This window comes from Malurus melanocephalus, unplaced genomic scaffold (assembly GCF_030028575.1).
Source record: "Malurus melanocephalus ecotype Western Australia unplaced genomic scaffold, MMel_1.1 scaffold_149, whole genome shotgun sequence".
Classification (NCBI taxonomy): Eukaryota; Metazoa; Chordata; class Aves; order Passeriformes; family Maluridae; genus Malurus; species Malurus melanocephalus.
In genome coordinates this window covers 280087-298766 of record NW_026623381.1, presented here as the reverse complement: position 1 = coordinate 298766, position 18680 = coordinate 280087, and the positions used below count along the sequence as shown (strand labels likewise).

At 49.8% G+C, this 18680-nt stretch overlaps 1 protein-coding gene across 1 annotated transcript in view; it reads left to right on the top strand.

Annotated features, from left to right (window-relative positions):
- The window catches only part of COL5A1 (collagen type V alpha 1 chain), a 123160-nt gene that overhangs the window by 88281 nt on the left and 16199 nt on the right, over positions 1–18680 (top strand). Inside the window, 21 exon segments of the mRNA XM_057371595.1 lie at positions 1057–1110; positions 5060–5104; positions 5383–5436; positions 5756–5800; positions 6411–6464; positions 7000–7053; positions 9295–9348; positions 10592–10699; positions 12016–12105; positions 12199–12252; positions 12854–12961; positions 14544–14651; positions 15166–15219; positions 15915–15968; positions 16148–16255; positions 16377–16430; positions 16513–16620; positions 16749–16802; positions 17117–17224; positions 18250–18303; positions 18405–18458. Coding sequence (XP_057227578.1) covers positions 1057–1110; positions 5060–5104; positions 5383–5436; positions 5756–5800; positions 6411–6464; positions 7000–7053; positions 9295–9348; positions 10592–10699; positions 12016–12105; positions 12199–12252; positions 12854–12961; positions 14544–14651; positions 15166–15219; positions 15915–15968; positions 16148–16255; positions 16377–16430; positions 16513–16620; positions 16749–16802; positions 17117–17224; positions 18250–18303; positions 18405–18458 — 1476 coding nt within the window.

The following is an 18680-nucleotide window of genomic DNA, read 5'->3' as shown; positions in this document are numbered from 1 at the left end:
CAGCCAAGCTCAGCCCCCACTCGTGGGATGAGGTCCTTCCTTCCCACCCAGGCAGGACATAAACAGGGATGGGTAAAAGCAGCTGCCAGCCCTGAGCTGTGGAATTCCGGGGCTGGGAAGGCCGGGAGCAGGGCTGGGGTGCTTTAGGGACAGATACAAACCGGCTCCCTGGGAGCTCTCCTGCTGGTAAAAGGCATTAGAGTCCCTTCTCCTTGGATTAGAGCTTTTATCTTCCGAGATAGTGTTATCTAATTAATTAAGGAGAATAGCTAATGACTCAGGGTCTCCCTGCAATGAAAAGAAAACTGCCTTTTGCATATTTGCAAACATCCTTTGTAGCTCCTCTCCACGCCCACCTCAGTTTGGGCCGTTTTCAAGGCATTTTTTAAAATTAAAACTGCGAATTCCTCTCTTCAGACTGAGGCTACAGCCCAGTTTTCACATGCCCTGGAGGCTTTGAGAACTTATGTTTTTGTTAACTTTTCTTAAGAATCATATTTTATTATTCATGTTCGCTGCTTTAAAAAAAAAAAAAAACTCAACAAACCAACAACTCAGGCTTGTTTCATTCTGGAGCCATAATTATCTGCAAGAGATTGTTTCCCGGTCGTGGCGTGGATGCTTTATTTTTTAATTTGCATTTTCTATCTAGAGTAAGGCGGGGGGGTTGCATTTTCTTGGGCTAATTCATATTTTACAAGCAGCAGCAGCGATTCTCCAGGCGCTGGCTCAGAAAGGAACAAGGCAGGAGTTAAATTTTCATATGTACCACGGTGACTTAGGAGCTGAAATCCCAAATCCTGCCCGTGCACGACCGTGGGCTTGGCTCTTTCAGGGACTACTAATGAGCTGTGCATCTTCAGGGTGGTGTTTTTTTGGAAAAAAAAAAAGTGATTTCTGAGGTCATGGCAGGCCTGGGATGGTTTTGGTGTTGCTGGAGGGAGTTGGAGGGAGGTTGGGTTGATGTTGGTGGCTCGTTGGGGTCACTCCAGTCTGGTGGGTGCTGAGCTGGCCCTGGCTGTCCTGAGCCTCTCCCTCTCTCTCCTCTTCCCCCAGGGCTCCATCGGTTTCCCAGGATTTCCAGGAGCCAATGGAGAGAAGGGCACACGGGTAAGAGCTCGTTTTTCCCACTGCTTCACTTTTTTTTTCTCTCCAAAGCTCCTGGAGGATGTGGGGATCGCTCCTCTGCTGCTCCATTTGTGTGCTACTAAAATGTTGGAAAATCCCAATTTTCCACTTGGGAATTGCCCAGAGAGGCTCATCCCAGGATGAATTTCCTGCTGCTGGACAGGAGGATGCTGGTGCCAGCACAGCCAGCTCTGCAGCCAGCAGCTTCCCAATTAAACCCTGCAAATGTTCCCCTCAGGATATTTTAAGAGACTCCTCAGAACCTGAATCCTTCCCGCGCTGTCAGACTTTGCTCAGGGCACAAAGAGCTCTTTAATTAACAGTAATTATTAGAGATGGCTGAATCCGTGCAGAGGCAGCCWGAACCATCTTTAACCTAACTTGAAATTCCAAATGCATGGCTGAGAACATTCTCCCTGCTTTTGATAAGCTGCTCAAAATTCACAGACACCCTGAAAACCAGGGGGGTTCATCCCCCAGCCTTGTCTCTGCCTCTCACCCCACCTCCACAGCCTTCTCTCTGAATAGGGATTGTCTAAATATACTGATTTATTTTTTATCTGCTGCAGAACACGCTCGAATTCAGGGATTCAGAGTACAAACAAAGTCATTTTCTGCACCAGCTCCGGTCACAGTGACAAGAAGGGGGAGTGAGGACAGCAAGTGGAATTAGTTTCCTTTTTACTCTCATTTAAATAGAAATGACTTCTAACAGACGGCTTTGAGAGGAGCCCAGGAAATATAAATCACTTTGCACTGCATTAATATCATGCCACTGCAATTTGGGTGTTATCCACCCCCCCTTTTTTTTATTATTTCACTGGGGGATTTCATTTCATTCTGAACCACAAATGCACATCCTCAGCCCTCCCTCTGCTCTGGCTGGGTGGGAGGAGAGAGCAGAGCTGATGGGAAAGGGCCCAACCTSAGAACCAAACCATGGTAAGAGAAGAAAAGATAAAAAAATTCAGCATTTGCTCACTTTTATTCCAAATGGCCTTTGTGCCCTTAATGGAGGTGGCAAGGATATTTATTTACACCCTTGGCACACCACACATTTCTTCAGTTAAGGAATTAAAAAAAGGTTTTTTACATTTCAAATGTTGATTTACTTCATGGTATTTTCAAATTTTCAATTTTTTTTTGAGATTTTCCATTTGTGATTGGACCTTTTCTATCATTTTAYACCCAATCCATCAACTGCACCCATTTTAACAGTGCAGAGAGAGATTTTCACCAACAAATCTTTCCATTAACACAAAGAGCTCAGCTTGGAAATCTCAGAGTAGCAGAAACACTGATTTCCAGTAGCAGCTTTGCTATCCGTCTCTTTTTCTTCTTATTTTTTTTTTTTTGCTCCCAAGTATCCCATTTGCAATAAGAGAAAAGCAATTATATACAGAATTATGGGCTGAGCTGGGGTCACACTGCTCCAGTCCAAACACAGACCCTCATCTTCATTTAAGCCTYGCTGAGTTGGACGTGATAAATCCTCCTCTGGTTCTCCTCAGACCACTCAATTTGCTGGGTTTAGGAGTGYGAGGCAAGAAAGAGAATTTCTAAGATGATTTTTTTCCTCCAGTTCATCATGGAATAACTCAATTTGCAGCTGAAAGAGCCCCAAATAATGTATTTGCCTTTTCTTTATCACAGTTTCCCCATTTTGCTCCTCAATCCCCTTGTTTTAGGTGGTCAAAATAATGCAAATCCCAAATGTCTCTCACCAAACGGAGCTCAGCTTTTTGGTTTGTTGTTTCAGCAGCACAAAGAGTCTTCCCAAGCCCATAAATAATTTTAAAAAAGGTGAAAAATCAAAGGTATAAAGGCAGCAAAAGCAGCTGAATTTTGGTGCTGAGGAGAAATGCAAAAGTTCAGTTGTACAAAAAAGGCTGGCAAAGGTAAAAACAGGGAGGGAAAAAGGGATGAAGATGATTGGAGGGTGATTCTGGGAAAAGTGGGATTGCTGGAGAAGAGAAGCTTTGGGGTGAGCTGATTGTGACCTTCCAGAATGTGAAGGGAACCTGCAGGAAAGATGGAGAGAAAAAGAAAATTATTTATTGACTTTGGATTGGGCTTGGAGCAGCCTGGACTGGGGATGGTGTGGCCATGGAATGGGATGAACTTTAGGGTTCCTTTCACCCCAAGTCAGTTCTTGATTCTCTGTTTGGTGCTTTTGGAGAATCAGAACATATTAAATCCCCCAACAGCTGCTCGAGGTGAGTGCAGGACTTTTGCAAAACCTGCTCAGGAAATCAATAATTAAACACGAGTAAGAAATCTGATTTTCAGGATTGAGAGGCCTCTGCCATTTAGAGGGTGAGAGATCTCCCTGTTTGGAAATCTCCAAATCCACCCATTTCCTTGCACGCCTCGAAAATAATCGGAATTTGGCTGCCTTCAGGTCAGGATCCCTGTTTGAAATATATAGGTCTGTGCACATTTCCAGGGCTCGGTAAATTCRGGGCTGAATGCATGATTAATGACAGCAATAAGCAGGGGGAAATTCRGCTTAAAAATAGAATTGTGGAARAAGGAGAGGAGCGAGGGGCTACCTGAGGGGAGGCAGCACCCCCTCCTCCCCACCTGCTCCCAATTTATCCTCCCAGAACTCCAAGAAAACCAGCTGGAGTACTTTAAAGAGAATTTTGTAATTAATTAAAAATTAAAAAAAAAAAAAGAAAAGAAAAGTGTGCCAGCAGGCTTTAATAAATGGAGCTGCAGAACAAGGAAGATTCAGCAGGACTAATTTTAGCAGCTGGGAGAAAGTTGAATGTGAAGTTTTCCAGCTCCTGCTCCGTGTTCTGCTGGTTAATGAGCGTCGGATCGGAGCAGAGAGGTGATGGATTTGGGGCACACTATGGTGAGGGATATTTTAAGCACCTGATATTCCTTCTTGGGAACCGAGGTTCTGCCTTCTTTTCACGTGTGATGGGGCTGTTTATGGGGGAAGGACAAACAGGGGAAAGTCTGGGGGGTTAAAGTGGGACATTTCAGCATTTTTTTGGCTGTTTGACACCAACCAGAGTGGGGCTCTCCGGCCATTCCTTTCCTTTAGGGTCAGGGTGATGGATTTAATACCCTGCCCCATTTAGGGCCAAGCAGCCCCTGCCTTTTCCCCGTCAGGATTAATCTCAGTCCCCCATCCCAGCAAGCCCAACTGTCAGATCTCATGAGCTGCAGCCAAGGAATTCCTCATTCAGCTGCGAGTTCCCTGTGCGGGGAGCAGGGAAGGTCTGTGAATATCGAGGGCAGCTGAACTCTGGCAGGGAAGGGCTGTTCCCAGCAGGAATCTGCTGCCATTGCTCCCACACCCCACAGCAACACGTGGGAACAGCGGGGTGAGGACCCTGCCCCACATCAGGAGCTGGGGGAAGTGGGGAAAAAAGGGATTGGAGGTATCTGGGGGCAAAGCTGAAGAGCTTTTGGGCTGGGTTTTTGGGATGCTGCTCAGTCCGAGGGGTGGCCTTGATGCCTTAGGATTTTTAGTTTCTATATTCTCATGCATCTGCATTCTTGTACTTCTCCAGTACAACACTAAAACTASCCTTCTCCCATAAAAGASAGATTGTTAAAATTGTCTATTCTCATTCTCTTAAGTTTGTCTGGCCTCTGTTTCAGATTAGCCCGATTGATAAGGCATCATCCTCATCTCTGAAAGCCTTTGTGGGGTTCTAAAGGATTTTAAATGACTCGGGATGCTGTTCTTTAGGAGATTCATTCCCTCAGAGAGCAGATGTTCTCTGGSCATTGGGATCCCTGTCCAGACCTGCCCAAATGCAATGAATCCCAATAAAAACAGGAATCAGCAGATGGAAATTCACCCACAGCTGCCTTTTCCATTGCAGATGAGAAGCACAGAGGTTCTGGGGTGTTTTTTGGGGGTCCCTTTGCTGTGCTGTTGCCTCTAATCCCTTCTCTTTTCCYATTTCAGGGCACTCCTGGCAAACCAGGTCCGAGGGGGCAGCGTGGGCCGACGGTAACGAGCCACTTCTTCATCCTTGTGTGCCCTTAAAACCCTTGTCGTGGCCAGAGGGACACCAGGACATGATCTGTGTCCTCCAAGGGAGGGATCTGGGGCTGAGTCTCACCCCTGAAAGGGGTTTAATCCTTTCTGATGCCTTTCCTGTCACCCCTCACTGCTGCTGGGATGATTTGTTGTCCCCAGGTAGCTCAGACACTCAGGGTGCTTTGCCTGAGCACAACTCAGAGCAGCAGAAATGTCACCTAAAATGTCTCCTTTTTTGTCTTTTCAAGGGTCCACGGGGGGAAAGAGGCCCCAGGGGAAGCACAGGCAAACCTGGCCCAAAGGTAAGGTCTGGGGAGCCTTCAGGGCTCTGTCCTGACAAATGTTGGTGTAGAGAGCACCTGGTTCATCGTCCTCCATCTCCCTCCTCTCCTTTTCCCCCTGGATTTGGAAAACTGAGCTCTCCTGAAGTTCATTCCCAGAGAAATGGCTCAAAACTCAACTGCAAAATACCCAAAATGCTGCTCCTGACCCAGAATTATCCTTGGGGAGAGCTGGGGATTTGCTGGGCCACCGTGGTGCCATCTGAAGCCTTTGCATGCAGAAACTGATGGTGATTTGGGTTTTTTTTTAACTTTCTCTTCTTTTTCTTATTCCTAAAAGGGCAACTCTGGTGGTGACGGCCCCCCTGGTCCTCCTGGAGAAAGGGTAAGAGCTGGGGGTGAAGCCGGGTTCAGCCCAGGGTGGGTGTTTGGCTCTGGCAGAGGAGGTGGGGATTTGGGATTTTTGTCCAGGAACCTCCTCCCTGTGCCCTGTTAACACAGAGGAGTGGGAAGCAGAAGGAAAGGAAAGGATAAAAGGAGAATTCTGGTTAAAAATCCAAGTGCTGGTGCAAAGAGGGTCCCACAAGCCACCTGCAGCCCTTAGGTGCTGTCTGAGCTCTCCAGGGAAGGCTCAGGTGGGATCTTGGGTGTCCTGGGGAAGCATCACTTGTGGGAGAAGGGAAAAGCCACCCCTGGGTTTTGTGCAGGCAGCGAGAGCCTGGATCTTGGAGGATGTGGCTCTATAAGGCCTCGTGCTGCTTTCTCCAGATCACAAAACCCTAAAACAATGGGACTTTCATGATTTCAGCCTCAATTTCTGCCTTTTATTTCTTTTATTTTTTGCCCTGGGTTTTGTTCTTTTCATATTTTTTTTCTACCAAATCACCSAGCATTTGGCTTTCCAGATCTTTGTGCCCATCTGCCCTCTCACAGGGGTAATATTTCACATCAAGTCTTGCAGGTTCCTTAACCAACTTTTCTGTTTTTCATCCCAGGGACCGCCAGGGCCTCAAGGACCAACTGGATTTCCTGGACCAAAAGGCCCTCCTGTAAGTAACTCAATCCCTGGGACATCCCAAGAAATAATCCAGCCTTTCCCACCCAGCCTGTGCCAGCTCAGCCYGAGCTGCTTTCCTGGCAAAGTGGTGACGTTCCCGATAAAAGACATTACTGAGATATCCTGATAACAGCCCGTTCTTTTGGATTTTAAATAGCCAAGTAAATTGCAGCTGATTATAAACGTTCATTTCCTACTGACTCAGGATCTCTGGGATCTTTGGTGGTTGTTCTGTGCTTTATTTTCCCTCTGYGTACGTGGAGGACAGCACAGCACTGCTGTCTCTGTAGTTGTGCTCTGGGGGGGATTTCAGAAATGGTTTGGGGGTGATTTTCTGAGTCTGCTGTGAGATAAATCCTTTGAGAGATGTRTGGGTGAGATTTTTTTTGAGCTTTTAGGGTTCTGAGTACCCCCATTTCCCTGGGAGATGGCTGGGAGCTGAGAAAGGGGGGCTGATTCAACCCTGGTCACGTTTTTATTGCTGAGCACGTGGTGATGCTGCTTCTCCCYTTCCTTCTGTGCCACAGGGTCCTCCCGGCAAGGATGGATTGCCTGGGCACCCTGGACAGAGAGGAGAAACTGTAAGTAGCCAAAAAAATCTTGGGCAAATCAYGACTCCTGAGCCTCACCTTGGTTTYTGTAAATCCTCCTGTGCCCCKGGGGMGAKGCAGCCCCACTTTTGGRTTGTCTGGATTCCCCAAATGGATGGATGTGAGCTGAGGGAAGCAGCCCTGTCTCTTCTGAGCAGGATGGATCGGTGGAATGAGGATTTCCCCCGAGGCTGTGCCCCAGCTCCTCTCCCTGTGCCCCTCCAGTGGGTTGTGGGGTCAGTGTGGGGTGACACCAGCACTGGGGACACTTCTGGGATGGGCGTTGTCCCTACGAGGTGTCCCCTTGGTCCCAACCCTGCTTTTGGGGTGTCCCTGTCCCTGCACTGCCTGTCAGCACACAGCCCCTTTGTTCTGCCTTTATTTTACAGATCCCACCCACTTTCATCTGCTTGGCTTTGTGTTTTTCTGCGCTGCCTTCCCCAGCAAATGAGCATTAAAAAGCCTTTGCACATTTTGCATTTTTTCCCCTCAACTTGTCACACAATTTAATTAACTTGCCTGGCATTTGCTAAGCAAGGCAATGCAAACCCTGCTCAGCCCAACACCGGATATTTGATGTTTATTTACACCCCATAAGACTGATTTTAAAACAAGGGGTTTGAGGTATTTTTGAGCCAAGGCCTCAGGTCAGGATTGACTCAAAAGTGAAGAGTTTTCACCTGCCAGAGCCTGCCTGACATTGAATCTTTCCTCCCTGAATTTTCCATGACACCTTCAGCCAAGGTGGAGGGAGCAGTGAAAACTTTGACAGCATCTGCTGTCATCAGTGTCTGAGTCTGGAATAAAAAGCATCAACCTCCAAGTCTGCAGGAATGAATGGAGAATGGGCTTTTAAYTATTTTGGGGTCTGAAAATTCTCCCTAATAGCTTTCCTCAATTTGCCTCTCCCAGRCAAACCCTGCCTGAAATCAGAATCTCTGTTAATCTGAGCCATCAGCCTTGCACAGATCATTTTCCCCTGCAGACCCAGGCAGCAGAAGTCCCTTTTTTGTCCCCTTTTCCCTGCACAGTGCCAAAAAGCAAGGAGAGGAATATGAAAATGAATTAAATACTCTTTCTACACCAGCAGCTGGGTCAGTGCAGTGTACCTTCATGCAAGATTGAAATCTCTGTGTCAAACACTTCCCTTCATTTAAGTTCCCATTCAGCAGCAGACAGTCACGCTGAGGTATTTGGCCATATTAGATTTGCAAAGATTGGTTCTAAAAACCCATGACAAGTTCTAAATACCCTGTGCCTGAGGTTCAATGAGTACAAAAGCAAACCCCTTTATTCAGGTTAATAAGGAAAGTCCTGCACAGAAATGATCTAAATATTTGTCTGYGATAAGAGTTTAAATTGTACCTTCCTTTCCCAAGGATGTTTTGCCATTTCCCCATCAGTGACAGGATATTTTCTGATCTGCAGGCAGCCAGAATAGCATGGAGGAGTTATTTTAGCATGACAGGCTAGYGTTGGCATGGGATTTATCTGATCCTCTTTTGTGGCGATGAGAAARCAGCCCATGTGCCCTAAATGCCATTTCTCAAGCTTGTCAGCGGGCTGGAGTAAAAACCATAATTAATGTGCTTTTGAAAGAGTAGTCTCAGAGAGCCAAACAGTTGCAGTGGTGAGAGTTCCTCCTTGTCACTCTTCAAAATGCCATTTTGTGGAGCTGTCATGGAGACTGCTCTGCTCAGCAGAGAAAAACACGGCCGTGGTTCCTTTCAGCAGGGCCTGAGGAGGAGGAAAAGCTTCACTCAGCCCCCATGAGCTGGGGTTCCAGGCTGCTGCTGCCCCTGAGCTTCTGGGAGCTGGGCTGGGACAGAGCTGAGCCTAAACCTGCACCAGAATGGGGAGCAGGATGAGGAAAATGGCTTTTAAGAATTGCTCAGCGTGAAGGAACTCACTCTGAGTTTTTAACAGCCATTTAATTGCCATTAATAGCATTTTTARTAGGCATTTCTTCTATGGTTTTATGGGTGTTACAATTTTTAATATATAAATGGCCAAACCACAGCAGAGCTGAGCCTCGAGAATCCCTTCTCCTTCCTCTCTTTCACCCTTTACATTTTTCCCCACTTTCGGTTTGATTTCTCACATCCTTTCCCTTCAGGTGCCCACCCTGGTCAGGGTTTCACCAAGGGAGGAGCTGTTGGTGGCACTGTGACCCTCACAGGAGGAATCCTTGGCAGAAATGTCATTTCTATGTCTTTTCCCTTCCTTCTGCAGGGTTTCCAAGGCAAGACCGGCCCTCCAGGTCCTCCCGGCGTTGTGGGYCCCCAGGTAAGAAGAAGATGTGCAGAACCCTGCACCAGCCCTCTGTTACTGGTCTTTACTGGTTSAACTGGAGGTGCTGGGAGCGTGGTTTGTGCAGCAGGGGAAGGCAAAGCCCTGTCAGGTGGTTTTGAAATTCCAGAGCCAGCTGTGAAATGCCCCCGTGGCCCCAGCTCACCTCGCTGTGGGATCAGAGTGGGGTTTGGGCAAACATGAGGAACTCAGCACATCCACCCCGGTGTAAAACTGGTGTAGGGTGAGAGATCAGCTAGAAGACAACACAGCTCAAAGACCCTGAGCAGAGAGGGGGTTAAATGGGATCTCCMAGGGCTGTGCAGCTGCTGCTGCTCAGGGCAGAGCAAACACGGATGCGGAGCGTTCTTCCACGTCACTGTGAGGAACATCAACCTTCCTTAATGCACCAGGTTCTGTCAGAGCTGGGCTGGTTCCCTTTCAGTCACACCGAGCTCTGTGCAATCTGGGAACAGTCTCAGCACCAGCTCGACTTTCAGTGAGCTCGTTCTGCAGGCAGAGCCCTGCACCGAGCAAGGCTGGCTCTGGGTCGAGCCTTCTTCCCTGAACTGCAGCTCTTTAATTAGAAAGTAATTAATTTGTCCTCTTTAATGACAGCATAAAGTCCCTGATTTGTAAATTCCCTGATTAGGGGCAATTCCCTGATGACAGTATCTGTCTTCTCAAGTGCAAATGAGGTTCTGAGGCAGTTCTGTGGGGTGCAGTTGTTGTGATGTGTGGCTGCTGAGCGAGGCAGCCCTGGGGCTCTGCGAGCTCTGAGTGGCCCCTGCAGCAGGACATGAATTCCAGCCCTGTCCCCAAAGCCACCAAGGGGCAGGGACATCGTGGCTTTTTTGTCCCCATTGGTGTGACACTCCTCACCCCGAGWGCCCAAGAGGTGCCTCATGCATTATTGATGCCCCATCCCAGCAGGGATCAGCAGGGTTGCAGGGTGATTAGGAAGTTTTCAATTAAAAAGGAAAACCTAAGCRTTAAMATCTCATTTGTGTGAGTGGTTTCAYAGRTTCCCMRTGCCTCCAGTCCGCCCAGTGAAGTGCTGGACATTTCCCAAAAAAGGTCCCTGCAGGTGCCAGAGGAGCCATCTCTCCAGGGATTGTTGGGGGCACTGAAAGGATGCCTCTTCCATCCCATGGCTACCAAAGGACTGAACTGATGCCCTGCACTTCTCCTCTCATTGTTCTGCCAATACTCACCCTCTTCTCCCTGATCTCTTTTCCAGGGTCCAACTGGTGAGACTGGGCCCATGGGTGAGCGGGGACACCCAGGTCCTCCRGGTCCCCCAGGAGAGCAAGGCCTTCCTGGTCTGACTGGAAAAGAAGGGACCAAGGTAGGGACTGGGATTCACCCTCCTTGCTGCCTGTCCCTCCCCGGAGATGGGGAGGATGATTCAGAAAATAAATGAAGATTCTGTCTCATCCTGACTGGAGCTCCATTATATGATTTGGACCTCCAGGGCTTTGCAGCCCCTCAGCTCTTTGTCCCAACTGGAGCTCCACGGGATGATCTGTGTCTCCATTAGCTCTGCAAAATGCTCAGCTCTTCATCCAAAATGGAGCTCCACAGGATGAGTTGGGCCTTGATGGACTCTGCAGATCCTCAGCTCTTTAYCCTGACTGGAGCTCCACGGGATGATCTGGGCTTTCATGAGCTCTGCAAATGCTCRGCTCTTTATCCAAAATGGATCTCCACGGGATGATCTGTGTCTCCATGAGCTCTGCAAATGCTCRGCTCTTTATCCAAAATGGATCTCCACGGGATGATCTGTGTCTCCATGAGCTCTGCAAATGCTCRGCTCTTTATCCAAAATGGATCTCCACGGGATGATCTGTGTCTCCATGAGCTCTGCAAATGCTCAGCTCTTTATCCAAAATGGATCTCCACGGGATGATCTGTGTCTCCATGAGCTCTGCAAATGCTCGGCTCTTTATCCAAAATGGAGCTCCACGGGATGAGTTGGGCTTTCATAGGCTCTGCAGGCCCTCAGCTCTTCATCCCAACTGGAGCCTCAAAATATGAGCTGGATCTCTATGGGCTCTGCAAAYSCTCAGCTCTTTATCCWRAMTGGAGCTCCATGGGATGAGTTGGGCTTTCATGGGCTCTGCAGACCCTCATTTCTTCATCTTCTGGAGCTTCAAGAGATGATCTGGGCCTTCATGAGCTCTGCAAATCCTCAGCTCTTTATCCCAGCTGGAGCTCCACAGGATGATCTGGGTCTCCATGGKCTCTGCAAACCCTCAGCTCTYTATCCCRACTRGAGCTCCAYGGGATGATCTGGGCTTTYGTGKGCTCTGCAGGCCCTCAGCTCTTCATCCCAACTGGAGCTTCAAGAGATGATCTGGGCCTTCATGACCTCTGCAAATCCTCATCTCTTTATCCCAGCTGGAGCTCCTCGGGTTGATCTGGATCTTCATGGGTTTTGCAGACCCTCAGACCTTTATCCCAACTGCAGCCCCATAGATGATCTGGGCCTTGATGGGCTCTGCAAACCCTCATCTCTTTATCCCAASTGGAGCTCCWYAGGRTGAKCTGGGTCTCCATGGGCTCTGCAAACGTTCAGTTCTTCATCCCAACTGCAGCTCTTTTGGATGATCTATGTCTCTGTGGGCTCTGCAGACCCTCAGCTCTCTCTCCCTGTCCTTGCAGGGCGATCCTGGTCCCGCTGGACTCCCGGGGAAGGACGGTCCTCCTGGCCTGAGAGGTTTCCCTGGAGAGAGAGGGCTCCCCGGCCCCATTGTGAGTACAGGCTGCTGACCCCTTCCAGCRGGGTGGATCCCCTGCTTCTCCCATTGTCCACCACCCCAAATGACTCCATTTTCCTCCCTCCAGGGTTCTCCAGGGCTGAAAGGCAACGAAGGTCCCCCAGGCCCTCCAGGCCCGGCCGTGAGTATCCCTGTCCTTACAGGCACCACCATTTACAAGCTTGGCAGGCCCGGGGAGGGTTAGTCACAGCTCCAGGCTTTATCCCGATGTTCCTGTGCCATAACTGCCTGCTCCCTGGATGCTGCTTTGTTTTACAAAGCATGTAACAGCTCAGTCATTTTGTGGGGTCAGCTGTGGAYGTACGTGACGGGCTGAGGGAACTGCAGGGGTTCAGGACATCCAGGATTTTGCTTCTAATCCACCTGCTTTCCCTCTGGAAGTTGTCTCTGCTTGAGATCCGTGCTCAGGGCCGCCCTGCTGGAAGAAAACATTCATCATCCAGCCCTCCCTGCTGGCTGTGAAGTGGCTCCTGCTCTTGTTCCAAGCTGTTAATGTGTCCCCAGGAGCTGAGCTCTCTGTACCATCCAGAGGAGAATCCAGCCCTTTTGAGGGATTTTAATTACAAAAAACCATCTYCAGGCCCCCTTAGGCTGGTGGTACCAAGGCATCACATGGCAGTTATCCCATCCAACGTGCCCAAACATGGATGAGCAGTTTGGATTTCTTGCCTGGATGAAGTTTGGTGCTGCAATTAATGCTTCTGTCCTCCTTCTCCCACCAGGGCTCTCCTGGGGAGCGTGGTCCTGCAGGATCAGCCGGCCCTATAGGTTTGCCAGGGAGACCTGGCCCTCAGGGACCTCCAGGACCTGCGGGTGAAAAGGGAGCTCCAGTAAGTACCAGTACTGAGATGAACAGCTGTGGGACAACCAGAGATGTGTGCAGGAGGGAGCTGAGCAAGGAATCAGTCTTTGTGGAGGTGTAGGAAGGATTTAAATTAAAAGAAAAAAGGAATTCAATTAGAAAGGAATTTTCTCATCTGGAGCACATCAAAGCACTGAGTGTCAGCTGCTCCAATGCCCCACTGGTGACACCCCTGCCATCAAACGTGGCTGTGACCCCAGGGACCGACGTGTCCTCAGGCAGTGAGGAGAGCTGGGGGATCAACACAGGCTRTGTCACCTCCTGGTGACAAACAGCCACAGGCCAGGCCTGCGGGCACAGAGCTGAGCCAGCTCCATCAGCCCTGCTCCCAAGGAAAGGCAGCAGCAATTCCCAAACAAACCCTCACCCATCCGAGGAGTGGSACAGGACGGTGCTGGGCAGTTTGGGATGCTCTGTGCTGTTCCTGCAGCACCAASGCTGTCAAGCATCTCAGTGCCACCCACGGCAGAGCTGCTCCAGCAGGATCCCAGCCAGCCTGGCTGGCAGCTGCCATCTGCTCCCTCTCCTTTCACAGCCACCCCTCGCTCATCTCGCTYTCCCTGGGCACCTGCAGACAGCAGGGAGGGTCTGGGGGTTTCTCCTGTCCCCAAGGGGCTCAGCAGGGACAGTCCCAGTGACATCCCTGATTCCTGCAGGGATGGTGTTTTAGGCTGCCTGCCTCAAGCTCAGCTTCAGACCCAGCAAAACGAGCCCGTGGTGKTTTTGGTGCTGTCAGAGCGCTCTGGTGACAGTTGATTGTTGTTATCAGCACTGTTGATCAGGCCCTGTATTATTATTCCACGTTTTCTGGTTTATTAGAAACTCCAGCAGCTAATCCAGAGGCGAGAGTTTCCTGGTGAATCAGCTTTAGGAACATCTGTCCTGCTGAGTACCTACACRATGTGTCAGTCAGGGGAGGGATGAATAGGCAATTTATGTGGCATCTAATTATTTATAGAGGAGAGCACCCAGGATTCGGATGCAATTAAATTATGTACAAGGAAACTGGAAAATATTCACTGTTCAGTTCYTGTAAACAAACAAATTTGATTGAAGGCTCCTGCTCCAAGGAGTAGTGGGAGATGTTGAAGCAGAGATTGCTTTGTTCACTTCAGGTGGTTTGATTTGTCCAGGAGCTCAGGAGGGAGCTCAGGGCCTCCTGAGAGCCCCCCTYAGCTGGAGATCAGACAGAGAGTGCTGGGGCAGCCAGGACCAGAATCAGCAAAAACTGCCTCGTGGGAGTAAAAATTAGCTGGGCTCTTGTTTGTCATCCAGACAGAGATGGCAGAGGGTTCAGATTAAATCAGATTATGTTGCTGTAGCAGTGAAATTGCAGCTGTGATCTGGGTATTCGCTGTTTACATTTGTTTGTTCTTTTCATTGTCCCTCAAGACAGAAGTTCTGTCTTGTTTCAGACAAGGAGCACAGATGAAATATCAGCTGCAAGCCRCTTTTGCTGCTCCTGCCCATCCAGCCAGGAGTCATTAGCAGCTGAACAAAACCTTGCTTGGAGAGCTCTGTGTGTGACCTGCCTGTTTTTCTGCTTCCAGGGGGAGAAGGGTCCCCAAGGACCGGCTGGTCGGGATGGCATCCAGGGTCCCGTGGGACTGCCGGGCCCAGCAGGTCCTGTGGGACCCCCTGGCGAGGATGGAGACAAGGTGGGGACAGCTCCTGCTGCGTGGGGTGACTGTGGGCAGTGCTGCCACTGTGGTGCATCCCCTCCTGGGTGGGATGTGCTGCCAGAGGAGGTTTTACACAACTCCCAGTCCCGTGGGATGAGCAGCAGCAGATGGGGCTCTGTGTGTTCTGCCATCCCCCGAAATCCAGTTTGCCTCCCTCAAGCCTTTCCAAATTAATTCCCTTTGCCCACTCGCTCAATGAGCCCCTCTGGACTGGAGGATTCCCAGAAAACATCAGCTTGGATGAATCCCTCCTGGCTGCTAAAAGGGGTTGCAAAATGCAGCTTCTTGTATTGCACGGCAGCCAATGAACTGTAGGGTGGGAAAGGGTTTGGTTACACCTGGAATGGCCCARTCTCTCTCTGGCCTTGTTCAGCACACTGTGGGGTGTTCCTGTGGGATCTGGCATTTTGGGGTGAGACCAAGGACTGTTGCTGGGGTTTCGAGATGTGGAAGTGGCAGTGGATTAATGTTTTTCCTTTGTTCCCGGCAGGGTGAAATYGGGGAGCCAGGCCAGAAGGGCAGCAAAGGTGACAAAGGGGAGCAGGTGAGTGGAGGGGACACTGCTGGAGCTGCTTCTCTTGAGTGTGGTTCGTTGTGTGACTTGCTGGAAATAGAAATTAAATTTATATCATTTTCGTTCTAATGTTGATTCATCTCTGCCTCATCAAATACCCACATGATGTAAAAAAAGCGTGAGTGCCTCAAGTGGGAGCCTCCAGCTCCCAGGAACACTGAGATATTTCCACATCACCCACTTAGCATGGAAATATCTGTGAAACATGAGYAGTGCTGCCATCAAAGTTGGGTCTTTGGCTGAAGTTCCCTGTCWGATTGAGTTGAAGATGTCCCTGCTYGTGACAGGGGKGTTTGAGCAGGAGATCTTTAAAGGTCCCTTCCAGCCCAGGCCATCCTGTAACTGTGTGGGAATTCCTGTTGTTTGCAGCACATGGAACACCCCTGATGTGCTGCCCAGASCCTGAGGAGCAGGAGTTCCCCCTGMCCACCTGGTTAGAGCTGGTGTTGGGACATGGCTTTGCTGGAGCAAAAATGTGTTGAGATGTGTCTGCTCTCCATTGSCACCAGGGCTGAGGAGGGCTGGGCYGTCCAGGGAGACCTGACCCTGCTCTCCCTCTCTCTTTTGGGAATTAACGCTGTTTTAATGTTGAAGGAATTCACCTTTTCCAGGTGGATTTGTCACTCTGCTCCTAACTCTGACGTTGCACTTCTATTTTGTGACAGGGTCCCCCAGGTCCCACCGGTCCCCAGGGTCCGATTGGTCAGCCTGGCCCAGCTGTGAGTATTGTCCCTGTGTAGCAGAAATCCCTTTTTTTTAATTTTTTTTTTTTTTCCAAAAAGCCATCTGGGAAGCACTGAAATGATTTCTGCCTGGCACTGCTGTTGCCTCTGGCTGCAGGGGGTGGTGGGATGGAGTTTGTGTGACCCCATGGGCTGATCAAACCCTTTCTTTATAGGGAGCTGATGGAGAGCCTGGACCCCGAGGACAGCAAGGCCTCTTTGGTCAGAAAGGGGACGAAGGACCCCGAGGTTTCCCTGGTCCCCCTGGCCCCGTGGGCTTGCAGGTAATTTGCAGCATCCAGAGAGGTGGAGAATTCCCTCCAGTTCATCTAGGGCTTGGGGTGATGAGATCTGGGGCTCACCCGAAATGTTCACAGCTAAAACTCATCCTCTTCCCCTCCACAGGGCCTGCCTGGACCGCCTGGGGAGAAGGGAGAAACAGGTGACGTTGGGCAGATGGTAAGGGGCCTCCATATTTCTTTGTTCCTCACTGATGTGGCTTTGAGAAATCCATCTGAAATTTATCCCTCCTTTCTCTCAGGGTCCACCAGGCCCACCAGGACCCAGAGGTCCATCTGGGCCACCAGGAGCAGACGGTCCACAGGGTCCTCCTGGGGGAATAGGAAATCCTGGTGCAGTAGGAGAGAAGGTAAAGCATCTGGACAAGCCCGAAGCAGGAGTTTGCTGCGACTCTCACATGGTGGCTTTGCTGTAGCAGCAGAAAACTCACCCTCCTGCAGAAATGTGAATATTTCCTTCCTCTTTCTCCCTGTGCAGGGTGAACCTGGGGAATCTGGTGAGCCTGGTCTCCCTGGCGARGTCGGCCTGCCGGTAAGTGCACCCTGGGAGAGGGGTGGATGTGGATGGGACAGCAGGGATCAAACCCACCCTGTCCTGGATTTGGGGATCGATGACACATTGCCACGTTCCTGGGTATTTATAGGATCACGTTTAGTCACCCAATCTGGGCTGCCCACGACTGAACACCATGAGCACCAGTCAGTCCCTGTGGGAAGGGACTGTTAAATCATGTCCTTGTGTTTGGAGACACAAATAGAGCTCCTCTCAGAATTGATTAAGGGAGAATTAWGAGATCAGGAAGTTTTTTTATCAAAGATAATAAAAGCTTTTTTTTTCCTTTACAGGGCCCTAAAGGTGAAAGAGGTGAAAAGGGAGAAGCAGGTCCCTCTGGTGCTGCTGGTCCACCYGGCCCCAAAGGCCCACCAGGGGATGATGGCCCCAAAGGCAGCCCTGTGAGTATCCCATTAGTCTTGCCTTGCCTTGCCCAGCAGAGATTTCTGCATGGAAAAACATTACTGGAGATACTTGTGGAAATTTGAGATATTTACCAGCCACAGAATGGTTCCTCTAGTGATCCATGATCTCAGCCCCCTGCTTTAGGGTGCTGATGTAGGAAAGACCCCGCTGCATCTTATTCCCCAGAAATGCTGTAATTATCAGTCCTTTTTGCAGGTTATCAGGAATCTCACCCCATAGAGAGGAGTTGCAGCAGGGTTCCTTTGTGTTTATGGGTTTCTAAGGTCTTCCACAGCAGGRCAAAGCTTCCAGAATAGGATCAAGGAGATTTATTGGGTTTGGGAGCTGTACCTGCACAGCCAGGTCCCTGCTGCTGCTCATTTTTATAGCTCTGGTGAAGCCAGTGGAGCCCTACTGATTTACACAGGTGACAATGGTGTCACTCAAGTGTTTATCTTGCAGGCTCCTCTGATGCCTGAAATGTATTCTGAGATAAGGCACGGTGGCATAAAGCAGCAGAGGAGGCAGGGGAGTTTAGTCATCCTCCTAACAGATGGGATTTGGGATATCTGTGCTGGGCTGCAGGCTGCTCCTGGCATCGTGTGGAGCACCCGACAGACATTGTGTGGAGAAGAATGGGGAATGGTTCAGTCATCAAATGCTCTGAGAGGCTTCTCCTGTGAAAAAATGTCACACAGTGTGCAATGAGAAAAAGCAAAACTTYCCAGTCTGCATATTCCCAAAGCTGGGAATCCTGGAAAAAGGATTCCACTGCCACTTGTCCRATGGATTTCCAAAAACTGTTATGGAGCTCCCAGTGTTGCCTTTGGAGCTCTGGTAGTCAGGATGCAGACCTGGACTGGGGTGAAAACGCAGCAGCTGCAAATATGGGATGTGATGTGAGATTGTGTTTGAGCGAATTGGGGTCTTGCTCCATAGGGTGCCCCCACATTGTCATTGGTGCTCTCCAGTTCTCCAGGGGCAACATCTCTGACTCGGGAACATTCTTCTCTCTTTGCAGGGTCCAGTTGGTTTCCCTGGTGACCCCGGTCCTCCTGGAGAGCCTGGCCCAGCTGTAAGTGTTGCTCTCACAGAGGTTCTTCCTCTTGGGGTGAAACTCAACTGTGCTGCTCATTCCTAAAAACACCTCTTTGTTCATTTTCTCCTCCTTTTCAGGGTCAAGATGGTCCGCCTGGTGACAAAGGTGATGATGGTGAACCTGGACAGACTGTGAGTACCTGGAGAGGTGGGAGCTGTTCCCCACAGTGCCCTGTGTGCACTGATGCTCTCATTCACAACAGAACTGGTGGGAATTGTCCACCAAGGATCTCATTCCCTCCTGCCTGGAGCATTTGTTCATCCATCCATCCATCCATCCATCCATCCATCCATCCATCCATCCATCCATCCATCCATCCATCCATCCATCCATCCATCCATCCATCCATCCAT